We start from the raw sequence: 15,914 nt of genomic DNA on the forward strand, positions 1-15,914 counted from the left end.
TGAGCTCCCTCAGGACCATGCCTCAGGACCACCCCCTGCAACCCCAGCTTGCCTGGAACAGCCACCCCATAGACGGCCACGTCTGTCTGGCCCAGCAGGCGGCTCAGCACGCCCTCCACCTCAGTGGTGGAGACATTCTCCCCTCGCCAGCGGAAGGTATCCCCGCTACGGTCCCGGAAGTACATGTAGCCCAGCTCGTCCATCACTAGCACGTCACCTGGCAGAGGGGAGAGGAGCAGATGGGTGGCGGATCCCCATCCGCACAGTCGGTCACCGGGGCCTAGCAGGCTGCGCACCTGAGAGGTAGGCGCTGTCGCCCTTGCTGAAGACACTGTGGGCGATCTTCTTGCTGGTGGCGCTCTCGCTGACATAGCCATCGAAGCGGCGCAGCGGGTCCTGTTGGTTGATCTGACCCACAAGGAGGCCAGGCTCCCCTAGGGAGGAGGCCATGTTCAGGCTGTGATAGGCAGGCAGGGCATGGGGACCCCAGCTCCAGCAGGGGGGACCACGCGGGGGCCCTGCTCACCGGCCTGGCAGGGGATGCAGAGGCCCTGGGCATCCCGCAGCAGCTCCATTGTGTCCTCATTGACCTTCACCAGCCGGATGGGGTACACGTGGGGCAGGATGCGGCTGTTGAAACCACAGGAGCCGACCTGGGATGGGGTGAACTGAGTTGGAAGGAGCCAGGGATATTCGGGGTCCTTCTCACTAACACTTTGCCTGCCTTGCCCCGGGGCTTGGACCTAGCACCTCCAGTGTCACTCTAAGCTCTGTGACCTTGGCTGATCTGCAAAAGCAGAGTAGTAAGTGTTACCTCCAACTCAGGGCCTCTCCTCCCACCTTCCCAGCCTGCATTCAGTCAAGAAAAGACCTCTGGCTGGCACCCACTTCCTGGTCCACAAAACCCTCCATGCTAGCAGGAAGTAGATGCCTCTGTGTGGACCCTACAGCTACATCAGACACCGCAGAGCTTCACTTGCTGCCCACTGCCCTGCTTGGCATGGTTCTATGAACAGAAATGCTTCTCCAACATGTTTGAGCCACTACACCCTGTCTGGTGTGTTTCTTTCTGCCTTTCCCCCTTCCTCCCTTCCTCCCTTCCTCCCTTCCTTTTTTTATAGAGTCTCACTCTGTCGCCTAGGCTGGAATGCAGTGGTGCAATCTTCGCTCACTCTAACCTCCGCCTCCCAGGTTCAAGTGGTTCTCCTGCCTCAGCCTCCTGAGTCTGGGATTACAGGCACATGCCACTGAGCCCAAACAATTTTTTTTTTTTTTTGCATTTTTAGTAGAGACAGGGTTTTGCCATGTTGGCCAGACTGGTCTCGAACTCGTGACCTCAAGTGATCCGCCCACCTCAGCCTCCCAAAGTGCTGGGATTACAGGCGTGAGCCACCATGCCTGGCCTGGTGTGTTTCCTATGCAAGAATCTGAGCTACAGTGAGCAAAAGTGCCCTGGGGGCTGGCCATCCAACACCAAGCACACTGAGGAAGGAGCATTGTTCTTGGCATTGGGGACCCAGCCCCCATGGCACTTGCTGTTTTGTTTTTTTCTTTCTTTTTAGAGACACAGAGTCTCACTCAGTTGCCCAGGCTGGAGTCCAGTGGTGTAATCATAGCTCACTGCAGCCTCGACCTCATGAGCTCACGTGATCCTCCCGCCTCAGCCTCCTTAGTAGCAGTGACTACAGGCACCCGCCACCATGCCTGGCTAATTTTTTATTTTTTGTAGAGAAGGGGGTCTCACTACATTGCCTATGCTGGTCTCAAACTCCTGAGCTCAAGTGATCCTCCTGCCTCAGCTTCCCAAAGTGTTAGGATTACAGGTGTGAGCCACTGTGCCCAGCCGACATTTGCTTAATGATCATTATTATGGTCTGTTCTTGGCCGTGGATGGGAGGGGCTTGGGAAAGGAGAGGGAGATTCATGCAAGCGGAGAATGGAGATGATTAAGAAAGTAGTTGCTAATTATGAAGGTATCTGTTTGCTGCTACTTGGGAGGCTGAGGCAGGAGAATTGCTTGAGCTCAGGAACTGAAAGCTACAGTGAGCTATGATCACGGGCTGCACTCCAGCCTGGGCGACAGAGCGAGACTCTGTCTCAAACAAACAACAACAACAAAATTAACAGCACGGTACCCAGAGCCCTATTCTCCTTGCTAATCTGCATACGCAGAAACTGAGGCTCAGAAAGGCTGAGGCACTTGCCAGGGCGCACAGCCATACCTATCCTCCAACTCTCCTGACCCAAGGACCACAGTCACATGACTATCTGTGCAGGCTGGAGGACTGTCCCTCTGGTGGTGCACCGGCAGTCCCAGGAACTCCCCTTAACGCCCCGCCCGACGTGCGCCTTGGCGGAGCCTTCCGCGCCAGTCCAGGCTGTTTTATGGATCCCAGGGGCCCCAGGAAGAGGAGACAGTGGCCTTCCCTGAACTCCGAGACCTGCCCAGGGGCCCTGACGGTGCGCACCTTGCCGTCCATGTTGGCAATGCTGCAGTTGCACTCGGTGGCGCCGTAGAACTCCCCGATCTGGCGCACGCCGAAGCGCTGCGTGAACTCCTCCCAGATGGCGGGACGCAGCCCGTTCCCCACCGCCAGGCGCACGCGGTGTCGCCTCTCCGCCTCGCGCACCGGCTGCTTCAGCAGATAGCGGCAGATCTCCCCGATGTACTGAACCACCTGGGGGGCGGGGTGAGGAAGTGGGTGGTGCAGACGGTGGGGAGCCCGGATCAGAGGAGAGACCCCGAGACCGCCCCACCCAGGGAGCTAATCCTATGAGCCGAACAGCCTAAGGATGATGATGGCTGCAGAATCGTCCACACTCCATTAGGGACCACATTGACTCCTAGGACTCGTTCAGTCTCTTGCAAAGGGTCTAGGATGCAGCTTTTTTTGTTGTTCTTTAGTTGGGGTCTCCCTGTGCCGCCCAGGCTGGAGTGCAGTGGCATGATCACGGCTCACTGTAGCCTCTAACTCCTGGGTTCAAGTGATCCTCCAGCCTTAGTCTCCCGAGTAGCTGGGACTACAGATTTTTTTGTAGAGATAGGGGATATCGCTCTGTTGCCCAGACTGGTCTTGGACTCCTGGCCTCAAGCAATCCTCCTGCCTCAGCTTCCCAAAGTGTGAGATTCCAGGTGTGAGCCACTTGTGCCTGGCCGGATGCAACTTCTATCCAAGCAGATGCAGTGTCTTTCCCCCTCCCCCTACCCGCACCCCTTCATGGTCCCTCGATTCTGCCAGGCAGCTTCCTGGAGATACCACATCCCTGTCTGAGCCTCAGCAGGCACACAGGGCAGGACTAGCAGGAGAGTTGGCACCCCGCAGGGCAACCCTCGGCCTGGAGCCTACACTGTCACCCAGAGCCCCCTGGCTGAGCCTGGGCTGGCCAGAGCGTCACCCCTGGGCAGACCACTCCCAGGTGCACGCACTAGGCTGCGCTGCATCTAGACTGAGCCCCAGGGGCCCACGGAGCCACCTGCTCATGGGCTCCCCCTGCAGGACATCTTCCCTCCCTGCCACACATTCTCAAGCCCCGCAAGAGCTTCCTGGGGTCATCCGCCAGGTGCCCCACGGTGCCTTTGAGTTCTCATCTCCAGGTGGGCTTCGGAATGACTCCCCCCCCCCACTTTACAGATGGAGAAACCGAGGCTCACAGATCGTAAGGAACTGGAACGAGATCACAGAGCTGGGAAGTGGCAGAATTTGATTTGAACCCAGGCATCCTGGCCCCAGAGTCGGAATAAAACAGTTGCATGCCAGGGATTACCCACTAGATGGATCATAACTGCTGCAAATGTGCTCGGGGCTTCCGGCTCACGCACAGGATGAAACCCACGTTACTTCCTGTGACCAACTGGATCTGGCCCTGCCGCCCCTGCTGCCTCCTCTCCCTCCATCTCCGCTGAACACTCTGCCTCCTCAGGGACTTTGCACACGCTAGCCTTTTGCCTGAAGCAGTCTTCCCCCAGATGCATTTGCCTGAACTCTTCAGTCTCAGCTCAAACGTCACTGAGAGGCATCCCCTGTGCCCCCAGCTGTGCTCCCAGCTGCGCCCGAGAAGGTACTGACTAAATAGCTGATGACTAAACCAATATGATCAGCAGACACCACCGCCACGCTCTGAGCTGAGCTTGGAGATGAAGGCACTGAGGCCCAGAGAGGAAATGCAGTGCACCCGAGATCACTGGCTGCTGACCAACAGCAGGTCCCTAAGGAGGAGGGTCCTCTCCCTCCATTCTCAGACTTGGGCCACTGCCTTAGGTGTGGTACAGTCCACACCATCTCTAGGAGAGAACCTGGCCAATCAGCCCAGCCCCTCCTCAGCCAATATGACTGGTTTAAGAATGGGCACGGCCAGGCAGGGTGGCTTATGCCTGTAATCCCAGCACTTTGGGAGGCCGAGGCGGGTGGATCACGAGGTCAGGAGATCGAGACCATCCTGGCTAACATGGTGAAACCCCGTCTCTACTAAAAAATACAAAAAATTAGCCGGCGTGGTGACATGCGCCTGTAATCCCAGCTACTCGGGAGGCTGAGGCAGGAGAATGGTGTGAACCCGGGAGGCAGAGCTTGCAGTGAGCCGAGATTGCGCCACTGCACTCCAGCCTAGGCGACAGAGCAAGACTCCATCTCAAAAAAAAAAACACACACACACAAAAAAACGAATGGGCACACGGCTGGGCGCAGTGGCTCATGCCTGTAATCCCAGCACTTTGGGAGGCTGAGGTGGGCAGATCACTTCAGGTCAGAAGTTCGAGACCAGCCTGGCCAATGTAGTAACACCTCATCTCTACAAAAATACAAGAAAATTTAGCCAGGCGTGGTGGCATGTGCCTGTAATCCCAGCTACTCAGGAGGCTGAGGCAGGAGAATCTCTTGAACCTGAGAGGCAGAGGTTACAGTAAGCCAAGATCACTCTATTGTACTCCAGCCTGGGGACAAGAGTGAGACTCCGCCTCAGAAAAAAAAAAAAAAAAAAAAAAAAAGGCAAGGATTTTTACAGACAAGCTAGCAGGGAGGCTGTATCTGATCTAAATAGACCGTGAAAAACCGGTGAGGATCAGGTGTGCCATCCAATTAGGGCGCAAATCTCTGGCAGCCCCCAACCCAATCTCTTATTATGCAGGTGAGTAGCTACTCCACGTTGCCTATTTTTTTTTATTTGAAAAAAAAGAGTCCTCGGTAGAACTTCCCTTCTAACAAAAAGCAGCCCAAGAAATCACTTACTTTCTAACAAAGAACAGCCTGGAAGATCGGGCTGCAAACACAGATAAGGAAGCTGGAGGCTTGCACGGGGATATGCCAGCAGCTGCACCAATAAAAAGGGCTACCTGGGACCGGGCACGGTGGCTCACGCCTGTAATCTCAGCACTTTCGGAGGCCAAGGCAGGTGGATCACCTGAGGTCAGGAGTTCGAGACCAGCCTGGCCAACATGGTGAAACCCCATCTCTACTAAAAATACAAAATTAGCCAGGCGTGGTGGGACACACCTGTAATCCCAGCTATTCAGGAGCCTGAGGCAGGAGAATCACTTGAACCCAGGAGGTGGAGGTTGCAGTGAGCTGAGATTGCACCACTGCACTCTGGCCTGGGCAACAGAGTGAGACTCCGTCTCAAAAAAGAAAAAGAAAAAGGCCCGACGCAGTGGCTCACTCCTGTAATCCCAGCACTTTGGGAGGCCGAGGTGGGCGGATCATGAGGTCAGGAGATCGAGACCATCCTGGCTAACATGGTGAAACCCCGTCTCTACTAAAAAAATACAAAAAAACAATTAGCCGGGCGTGGTGGCGGGCGCCTGTAGTCCCAGCTACTCAGGAGGCTGAGGCAGGAGAATGGCGGGAACCCAGGAAGTGGAGCTTGCAGTGAGCCAAGATCACGCCCCTGCACTCCAGCCTGGGAGACAGAGTGAGACTCCGTCTCAAAAAAAAAAAAAAAAAAGAAAGAAACAGCTACCTGGGGCTGGGCATGTCCACCCTGGGGGCTCCACTATCCCTTTTTTGTTAGCACGTGTACAGTAAGAAAGAAAGAAGCAACAAAAGCCGGGTGCTGTGGCTCATGGCTGTAATCCCAGCAGTTTGGGAGGCTGGGGCAGGCAGATCACCTGAGGTCAGGAGTTTGAGACCAGCCTGGCCAACATGGTGAAACCCCGTCTTTACTAAAAATACAAAAAATTAGCTAGGCTTGGTGGCAGACCCCTGTAATCCCGGCTACTTGGGAGGCTGAGGCAGGGGAATCACTTGAATCCAGGAGGAGAAGGAGGTTGCAGTGAGCCGAGATCACACCACTCCATTCCAGCCTGGGAGATGCAGCGAGACTCTGTCTCAAAAAAAAAAAAAAAAAAAAATTAAGTAAGTAAGTAAGGTTCTAGATTACAGCCTGCTGCCCCCATGAGAATGGCTAGACTGCAACTGCTGCTACAGATAAAACAGCAGTGAGCAGTTTCTCATGAGATGTAATTTCTGAACCCAAATAAATGCATGCTCTTGTTTTCTCCGTGTCCTTGTTAAACATCACCTTTAGAGATTCTGTCCTGTTTTTTTTTGTTGTTGTTGTTTTGTTTTTTTTTTTTGAGATGGAGTTGTGCTCTGTCACCCAGTCTGGAGTGCAGTGGCGCAATCTCGGCTCACTGCAACCTCCACTTCCCGGGTTCAAACGATTCTCCTGCCTCAGCCTCCTGGGTAGCTGGGACTACAGGCGCCTGCCACCACACATGGCTAATTGTTTTTGTACAGACAGGGTTTCACCATGTTGGCCAGGCTGGTCTTGAACTCCTGACCTCAGGTTATCCACCTGCCTCAACTTCCCAAAGTGCTGGGATTACAGGCCTGAGGCACCGCGCCCAGCTCCGTCCTCTATTTCTTTTTCTTTTTCTTTTTCTTTTTTTTTTTTTTTTTTTTGAGATGGAGTCTCACTCTGTCACCCAGGCTGGAGTGCAGTGGCACAAACTCGGCTCACTGCAACCTCCACCTCCTGGTTCACAGGATTCTCCTGCCTCAGCCTCCCAAATAGCTGGGACTACAGGTGCCCACCACCATGCCTGGCTAATTTCCCATCCTCTATTTCTTTCTTCCTTTTTTTTTTTAAGACGGAGTTTTGCTCTCGTTGCCCAGGCTGGAGTGTCATGGCACAATCTCGGCTGTCACTGTAACCTCCACCTCTGGGTTCAAGCAATCCTCCTGCCTCAGCCTCCTGAGTAGCTGGGATTACAGGCACGTGCCACCACGCCCTGCTAATTTTTGTATTTTTAGTAGAGATGGGGTTTCTCCATGTTGTCAGGCTGGTCTCAAACTCCCGACCTCAGGTGATCCACCCACCTCGGCCTCCCAAAGTGCTGGGATTACAGGCGTAAGACCCTGGGCCTGGCCCTGTCCTCTATTTCTTTTTTCTTTTTTTTTTTTTTTGAGATGGAGTCTCATTCTGTCGCCCAGGCTAGAGTGCAGGGGTGCGATCTCGGCTCACTGCAACCTCCACCTCCTGGGTTCACAGGATTCTCCTGCCTCAGCCTCCCAAATAACTGGGACTATAGGCGCCCACCACGCCTAGCTAATTTCCCATCCTCTATTTCTTAAAGAGCCTCTCAATGTTCACTGTGTGCCTTATTTGACACAGAAATTCCACTTCTAGGAAACTGACAGAATGAGCTTCCAAGGGCCAGGAGACAGTAAGTAGTAACCAATGCAAGATGGTGTGTCAAGGACAAAGAGAGACCATCAGACATGACGGGCTTCCCAGTGGAAGGACACCACACCACCCATATGGAATCTTTGCCAAAAAAGTTGAGTTTGAAGCCGATAAAATATATAGCCAGCGATTCTCAAGCAGGGACCATTCTGTCCCCCAGGGACACTTAGCAACGTCTAGACACATTTTTTAAATTGTCACAACTTGGGGGGAGGGGACTGCTACTGGCATCTGGTGCATGGAGGCCAGGGATGTTGCTAAATATATGCTACAATGCATAGGACACCTCCCACCCCAGGGAATGATCCAGCCCCAAATGTTCAGAGTCAAACCTGGTCTGGACACTCTCTCAATTTCTGTAATAAATAAATTCCAAGAGGGAAGAGAGACAGACAGAAAGAGAAAAGGCACCTACAGATGAAATGTTTCTTTTTTTCTCTTCTTTTCTTTTTTTGAGATAGGGGCTTGCTCTGTTGCCCAGGCTAGAGTACACTGGCACCATCACGGCTCACAGCAGCCTTGACCTCCTGGGCTCAAGCAATCCTCCCACCTCAGCCTCCCAAGCAGTTGGGACTACAGGCACAAACCACCACAACCAGCTAGATTTTCAATTTTTTTATAGAGATGAGGGACTCACTATGTTGCCCAGGCTGGTCTCCAACTCTTGGGCTCAAGTGATCCTCCCACCTCGGCTTCCCAAAGTGCTGGGATTACAGGCATGAGCCATTGCGCTCAGCCAAGAATTCTTACAAGACACACCAACGAGTCATAATGCTGGTTGTGTATTTAATTATGGAAATAAGAAAAAACACATTTTTGACATTGTGAGACAGGATTGAGCCACTGCCCAGATTCCTGATGACACTGAGAAATCACTGTCACTTAAAAACAATCCTTACCAGACACAAAAGGCTACAGTGTCTGACTCCATTGATCTGAAATGTCCAGAACAGGCAAATCATAGAGGCAGGAAGCAGAACAGTGGTTGCCAGGGGCTGGGAGTGGAGGAATGGGGAGTAACTAGGGATGGGATTTCCTTTGGGGAGCATGAGAATGTTCTGGATCTAGATAGACATGGTGATTGTACATTGTGAATGCCACCAAATTACTGACTTTTTTTTTTTTTTTTTTTTAAAGATGGAATCTCACTCTGTCGCCCAGGCTGGAGTGCAGTGACGTGATCTCAGCTCACTGCAGCCTCCGCTTCCCAGGTTCAAGCGATTCTCCTGCCTCAGCCTTCCAGGTAGCTGGGATTACAGGCGCACACCATCATGCCCAGCCAATTTTTTTTTTTTTTGAGATGGAGTCTCACTCTGTTGTGCCCAGGCAGAGTGCAGTGATGCAATCTTGGCTCACTGCAACCTCTGCCTCCCGGGTTCAAGCGATTCTCCCAACTCAGCCTCCCGAGTAGCTGGGATTACAGGCACCAACCACCATGCCAGGCTACATTTCTGTATTTTTAGTAGAGACAGGGTTTCACCATGTTGGCCAGGCTGGTCTCAAACTCCTGACCTCAAGTGATCTGCCCACCTCAGCCTCCCGAAGTGCAGGGATTACAGGCATGAGCCACTGTGCCTGGCCAAATTATTCACTTTAATATGGCTAATTTATATGAATTTCACTTTAATTTGAAAAAACAAGTACTCATCTTTCAAAGGTTATAGTGAAACAGCTACACAGGAAACATGATGCCGTGTGAGGGATGCTTTACGCCATCGCCGAGGGGGGGATGTGGGCAGGTGGGGAGGGGTAGGACAGGGTATCTGATAGCCCCTGGGTCCAGCTGGGGGGTGCACCAGAACTCTCTATACTTTTCTGTCCACTTTTATGTGTATTTGCTACTCTCTGTAATTTTTTTTAAAAGATAATTTTGGGCTGGGTACAGTGGCTCACACCTGTAATCCCAGCACTCTGGGAGGCTGAGGTGGGTGGATTGCTTGAACCCAGGAGTTTGAGACCAGCCTGGGCAACATGGCGAAACCTCTTCTCTACAAAAAAAGTTCAAAAGTGGGCCAGGCGTGGTGGTGCGCACCTGCAGTCCCAGCTACTTGGGGGGCCGACGCTGGAAGATCACTTGAGCCCAGGAGGTCAAAGCTGCAGTGAGCCATGATAGCGCCACTGCGCTCTAGTCTGGGCGACAGAGTGAGATTCTGTCTCAAAAAAAATAATAAATAAACAAAATAAAAATATACTTTTGCATTTCAACATGCAGATTAGTAATTTTCCCAAGACCCCCCCCCGCAAAACAGAACCAAAACTCCTCAAAAGCAGAGCCAAGCACAGCTGTGGACCTTGTGGTGTACCCCAAGATGCTCAGCCCAGAGCCCCCAACCCCTGCTCAGCTATGTGACCTGGGCTGAACCTCTCTGGGCCCCATCTGTCCAATCTGCATCTGCCAACTTGCCACAGTCCCTGGACAACCCCTCACCCAATCCTTCCCAGCCAGCCTTGCTATTCCCTCTGGGCTCCATACCTGTTTCCTGTACCTCCCACCTGTATTTCCTGTATCCTGCCCCCCGTTACAGCACTGAAACCCTCAGCCTGGTTTCCTCTCACTGTGGAGGGGAAAGAAGAATTCCTGCTCTTAACCTCTGCCTGCTCTCCTCTCCGGGACAGTAGATGCCTCCACCTCCGCCTCACGCATTCCTCACCTGGAAGCCCCAGCCTCATCGCCCTTCCCCTCCCAGGGTCTCAATTCCCTACAGTCAGCAGCAGGGAGGACCTACAGGGCACAAGGCATGGGGAAGGCATTGCCATAAGGAGCTCAGGCACCCTGGGCCCAATCCCAGCCGCATTACAAGCCTCAGTTTCCCCAGCTGCAAAATGGGTCCACCCTCCAAGCAGTTATAGGATTGCATTGAGTTTACACGTGGAGGGTTTAGCTCTGGTCTGGACATAGAGCAGGCACTCAGGAAACACTACGTGCCCTCTCTGTCCCCATCCTGGACAGCCATTCCTTAGACCCCACTCCCCATCCCACCCCTAGAGATGGGGGAGCAGGTTGCGCCAGCAGGTGGACAGGAGAGCACACATAAGGGAGTTAAGGGAATAGAGCCTGGTCGGGGGGCGGGGCCTGCCTGGGAGAGGACGGTGCCTGACCAGGAGCAGGTGGGGCTTTGCTGGGAGGGACGGGGCCTCACTGGGAGGAGGTGGGGCCTGATTGGGAGGAGGTGAGGCCTGGCTGGGAGGGGCGGGGTCTAGACAGAACAGGGCAGAGCCTGACCGTGCAGTTGTACTTGATGCAGTCGTCCCAGAAGCGGCTGGCCGAGAATTTCTTGCGGAGGACGACTGTCAGCCCATAGATGAGGCACTGCCCCACGCCGATGATGTTTCCTGCAGAGGGTGGCCTCAGTAAGGGGTCCCCCACCCCCACCCACCATTCCCTACCCAGGCCGTAGTACCTGCCGAGTGGTACAGGGGCAGGCAGTCATAGAGCACGTCAGCCGCTTGCATGCGGTAGGCGTGGTGGCCGAAGGCTGCCATGCGGTAGTACCTGCAGGGGGAGGGGGAGCCGGGAGGGCAGAGGCTGGGACCTAAATCCCCCAGGGTACAAGCATGGGGAAGCAGGCTGCGTGTGGACCCCGGCAAAGCCAGCCCAGTTCTCATGGGTTCACAGGCTGGCAGCAAGGAAACACGCAACCAACAATTGTTGGTGGTGTTAGGTGTCACAAGGGATATAATAGGGTCAAGGGGCATAGAGGGGCTGATAGTGACGTAGCCAGGGGGGTTGGGGGATCCTGTCTGGGGAGGTGAAGTGTGATCTGAGACCTAGCAAGAAAGAGCTGTGGGGGCAAGCTATGGAAGAGTGCCCAGGCACAGCACATGCGAGGGCCCTGAGGCTAGGTGTATGGGTTTGAAGATTTTGGGGGGCTGAGGAGTGAGTAAGGGGTGAAGGGGAGGAAAATGACATCAGGGGAGTGGCAGAAGACACCCGAACTGAGAGAGGGTTTTTGTTTGTTTGTTGTTGTTTGTTTCTTTTTTTGAGAGGGAGTCTTGCTGTATCATCCAGGCTGGTGTGCAGTGGCGGGATCTCAGCTCACTGCAACCTCCGCTTCCGGGTTCAAGCAATTCTCCTGCCTCAGCCTCCTGAGTAGCTGGGATTACAGTCATGTGCCACCACGCCCGGCTAATTTTTGTACTTTTAGTAGAGACGGGGTTTCGCCACGTTAGCCAGGACGGTCTCGAACTCCTGACGTCAAGTGACCCGCCTGTCTCAGCCTCCCAAAGTGTTGGGATTACAGGCGTGAGCCACCGCGCCTAGCCCGAGAGAGGGTTTTATTCTGAGGGTCACAGTAGGTGCAGGGAGGTCTGGGGCAGGGGATGTCTGATTTAGGATTTTCAACCCTCCTGTAGCTGCTGACAGGAGCTGGGCCATCATGGGTGGAGCAGAGAGTGGGGGGAGCAGGAGGAGCCCGAGGAGGGGCTGGCACAGGTCCAGGTGGGGGACATGGAAAAAAGTAGACAGAGGGAGGGGACAGGTTTTGCTGGTGGGATGGATGTGGTGAACAGGTGGGGGGATGAGAGGGGCCCCAGAGTAGTGGGCACAGGGCAACCGGGTCCCAAGACGGGTGTGAAAATGGGTGTTATGCCTTTGTCTAGCCCCAAGCAGTTATGAGGGTTGCAATGAGTTTACACGTGGAGGGCTTGGCCCTGGTCTGGACACAGAGCAAGTGCTCAGGAAACACCAGCTGCCCTCTCTGTCTCCTGGGTAACGTGGAGATGCCCACAGGAGCTGAGGGGTAGGTCAGGCTGGCAAGATAGCCTGGGTCACTCTCAGCGGGTGAGGGCATTATGTCTGTGGGCCCCTCACCTGCTGTGCACGACAATGGCGGCCTTGGGCAGCCCGGTGGTCCCCGACGTGTAGATGTAGAAAAGACGATCTGCAGGAGATACAGGTGTTAGGGGCGGGGCCTGAGCATTGGGGGTGGGGCCTGGAAGTTGGGGGCGGGACCTGGGCAGGTAGGAAACCAGTTGATAGAGCAGAGGTCCCACCCTTGACTCACCATCCATGCCCTTGCTGGGGATCTGTGCCAAGGGGGCAGTAGAGGCCTCCTTCAGCAGCGGGTCCAGGAGGTGGGTGTCCGGCAAGATGCCCTTGGGCCCCAAGTCTCCAGAGCAGAACTTGATCAAACTTTTCCCCAGATGCCCGCTCACTTCGGCCACCGCTGTGGTCCCCAACACATGGGTCATGGTCACCGCCAGACAGGCCCCCTCCCGAGGCCTGGGATGCACCAACTCCCTGCTCAGGGCATACCCAGACCGTGCATTTCATGGCCACGTCCAGGGCGGCCGCCTTCCAAGGCCTGGGGTGCAGCATCTCCCTGCCCACCCAGGGGCCAGTCCTGGGTCCCCGCCCACCTGATGCCCATGCCTGGCCTCACCTGCCACCATTTCTCCTCCAAAGATCAGGGCCTTAGCGCCTGAGGTGCCCAGGCAGAAGGCCAGGGGCTCGCACCGCAGGTTCACGTTGAGCAGCGCGGCCTCCATGCCCGCCTTGGCCAGGCCCAGCCACAGCCCCACGAACTCGGGCCGGCCCTCCAGGAAGATGGCCACCACATCGCCAGGCGCGAAGCCCAGCTGGCGGAAGAGGTTGGCTACCGCATTGGAGTAGGCGTCCAGCTGCGCGAAGGTCCAGCACTCCCCAGTCCCAGCATCCACCAGCGCCAGGCGTTCGGGCTGTCGCTGCACTACCGCCTGAAAGATGCGCGGGATGGTGTGGCCTGCACGGTGGTGCCGCCGCAGCTCCAGGCGCACGCGGATCAGCACAGAGAGACCGCTGGGAGGGAGGACGGAGGGGACAGCGTCACTGGTGCCCTGCCCCGCCTGGCCTCCGAGAGCCTCAGCCTCCCTGCTGCAGGACCGCAGGGCAGCCAGGGGCTTTGATAAGGTCTATGGTGAAACTTTTGGTGGCTGGATCTCTCAGGGGACCAAGGGCAAGGGCCATTTACCAACCAGCCAGGAAGTAGGTAGATTCTCAAAGCATAATACACCAGTCACCCTGTCCTCCCCTATACCCCAGCTGGCTTGGTGGCCCTGGGGGAGCCGGGGCCTGATCCCATCCTCCTTTCTGCCCCCTGAGACGTCTGGAGCACCTGACACCATCCCCCACCACCTCCAGCCTGGACTCTTCATGCTCAGACCACCCTAACCAGGACCTCCAGGGTTCAGCCCCGAGCTGGGCAGCTGCTCTGCCCCCAGGTCACTGGGTGGCACCAGGGACAGATGGCTGAAGCATCTAGCACGTGTGCCCCCAACTGGGGAGGGATTGCCCCTGCGCCAGGTAGGGCCAGGAGATGTGCCAGTGGATGGGGGGTGTAGGGACAAATGCTAAGCCCAGATGAACGGTTCCAAGTTCCCCTTCCTCACTCGCTAGTAGCTATAAGGGGCAGAGGCCCCAGGAAACTGCAGAGCCCCCAGTGAAAGGAGCCGGGTTCCTGAATGACTGTGTGGAGGCAGGCGGGCCACCACTTGCTGTTAGATGAATGAGAATGAACTGTTTTTTTGGTTTTGTTTTTGGTTTTTTTTTGAGACGGAGTCTCACTCTATCACCCAGGCCAGAGTGCAGTGGTGCAATCTCAGCTCGCCCTCCACCTTCTGGGTTTAAGCAATTCTCTCGCCTCGGCCTCTGGAGTAGCTGGGATTACAGGCACCCACCACCATACCTGACTAATTTTTGTATTTTTAGTAGAGATGGGGTTTCATCACATTGGTCAGGCTGGTCTCAAACTCCTGACCTCAGGTAATCCACCAGCTCTGGCCTCCCAAAGTATTGGATTACAGGTGTGAGCCACCATGCCCAGCCAAGAATGAACTTTGAAAACAAACAAACAAGAAATGCTTTAGGCTGGGCGTGGTGGCTCACACCTGTAATCCTAACACTTTGGGAGGCTGAGGCAGGTGGATCACCTGAGGTCAGGAGTTTGAGACCAGCTGGGCCAACGTGGTGAAACCCCGTCTCTACTAAAAATACAAAAATTAGGTGGGCGTGGTGGTGGGCGCCTGTAATCCCAGCTACTCCAGAGGCTGAGGCAGGAGAATTGCTTAAACACAGCAGGCAGAGGTTGCAGTGAGCCAAGATCATGCAACTTCACTCCAGCCTGGGCGAAAGAGCAAGACTCCGTCAAAAAAAAACAAAAACAAAAACAAAAACAAAAAAGGAAACGAAAAGGAAATAGAAAGGAAAGGAAAAGTTTAGATCACAGAAGCTGGAAATTCAGATTTTCTTGGTTGAGAAGCTGGAGAAATGAGTGGTTCCCCACCCCTTCCTGGCTCCTTGCCCCACCGCCCTGCGCCCCTGGCTCTGGGAACCAATAACCTTGTACTGGGCTAAGCCACTGGAATGTGGGGCGTGTTTGTTATAGTACCTGGCCCTGCCCAGCCCTGACCAACACAGGGCAGGGGCTCCACCCACCTGCCCCTGCTTCAACCTGGCCCGGCCACCACCTCCCTCCAGCTTCCGCATCAAAATCATCATCAAATCCATCCTTTGGATCTCCCCTGCCTTTCCCAGCCCTCCCCAGATTCCTGCAATGGCTCCTCACACCCCCAAAAATGTTCACAGTGGACCTCAGCACCGATATTCATTCATCCTCTTGGTCATTCATTCATTCTTTCCTTTGTTCTTTCCCTCTTTCATTCCCTCCCTCATTCTCTCCTTCATTCATTCCCTCCTTCATTCATCATTCATTCCATAATTCATTCCATCTTCATTCATTCATTCCCTACTTCACTCATGCTTTCCCTCCCTCTGTCATTCATTCTTTGCTCCCTTCACTCATTCAGTCCTTTTTTTTTTCTTTTTTTTTTGAGACAGGGTCTCACTCTGTCGCCCAGACTGGAGTCCATGATCTTGGCTCACTGCAGACCTCCCAGGCTCAAGCGATCCTCCCACCTCAGCCTCCCTAGTAGCTGAGACTACAGGTGCACGTCACCAGGGCGAGCAAAATTTTTGTATTTTTTGCAGAGACAGGGTTTCACCATGTTGGCCAGGCTGGTCTCGAACTCCTGGGCTCAGGTGGTCCTCCCTCAGCCTCCCAATGTGCTGGGATTACAGGCGTGGGCCACTGCATCTGGCCTCATTCCATCCTTATTTATTATCTTCTTCACTCATTCATTCCCTCCTTTGTTCATTTATTCCATCCTTCATGCATTTATTCCCTCCATCGTTCATTCTCTCCTTTATTCTTTCCCTCCATTTATCATTTACTCCCTCTTTCATTCATTCATTCCCTCCT

The 15,914-nt window shown here is 54.4% G+C and overlaps 1 protein-coding gene across 6 annotated transcripts in view; it reads right to left on the reverse strand.

Annotated features, from left to right (window-relative positions):
* Positions 1 to 15,914, reverse strand: part of SLC27A1 (solute carrier family 27 member 1) — a 35,825-nt gene that overhangs the window by 5,204 nt on the left and 14,707 nt on the right. For 3 of the 6 annotated variants that reach the window (XM_030820470.1, XM_030820471.1, XM_030820472.1), the window contains exons 3-11: positions 13,062 to 13,456; positions 12,684 to 12,845; positions 12,491 to 12,560; positions 11,082 to 11,173; positions 10,904 to 11,013; positions 2,469 to 2,678; positions 527 to 653; positions 297 to 434; positions 53 to 217 (exon numbers count right to left, since the gene is read on the reverse strand). In XM_030820470.1, coding sequence (XP_030676330.1) covers positions 53 to 217; positions 297 to 434; positions 527 to 653; positions 2,469 to 2,678; positions 10,904 to 11,013; positions 11,082 to 11,173; positions 12,491 to 12,560; positions 12,684 to 12,845; positions 13,062 to 13,456 — 1,469 coding nt within the window. The remainder of the gene's footprint in view (positions 1 to 52; positions 218 to 296; positions 435 to 526; positions 654 to 2,468; positions 2,679 to 10,903; positions 11,014 to 11,081; positions 11,174 to 12,490; positions 12,561 to 12,683; positions 12,846 to 13,061; positions 13,457 to 15,914) is intronic. The other 3 variants (XM_030820473.1, XM_030820474.1, XM_030820475.1) reach the window with 3 other exon arrangements.

The sequence above is a fragment of the Nomascus leucogenys genome, chromosome 10, assembly GCF_006542625.1.
Source record: "Nomascus leucogenys isolate Asia chromosome 10, Asia_NLE_v1, whole genome shotgun sequence".
In the NCBI taxonomy this organism is placed as follows: Eukaryota; Metazoa; Chordata; class Mammalia; order Primates; family Hylobatidae; genus Nomascus; species Nomascus leucogenys.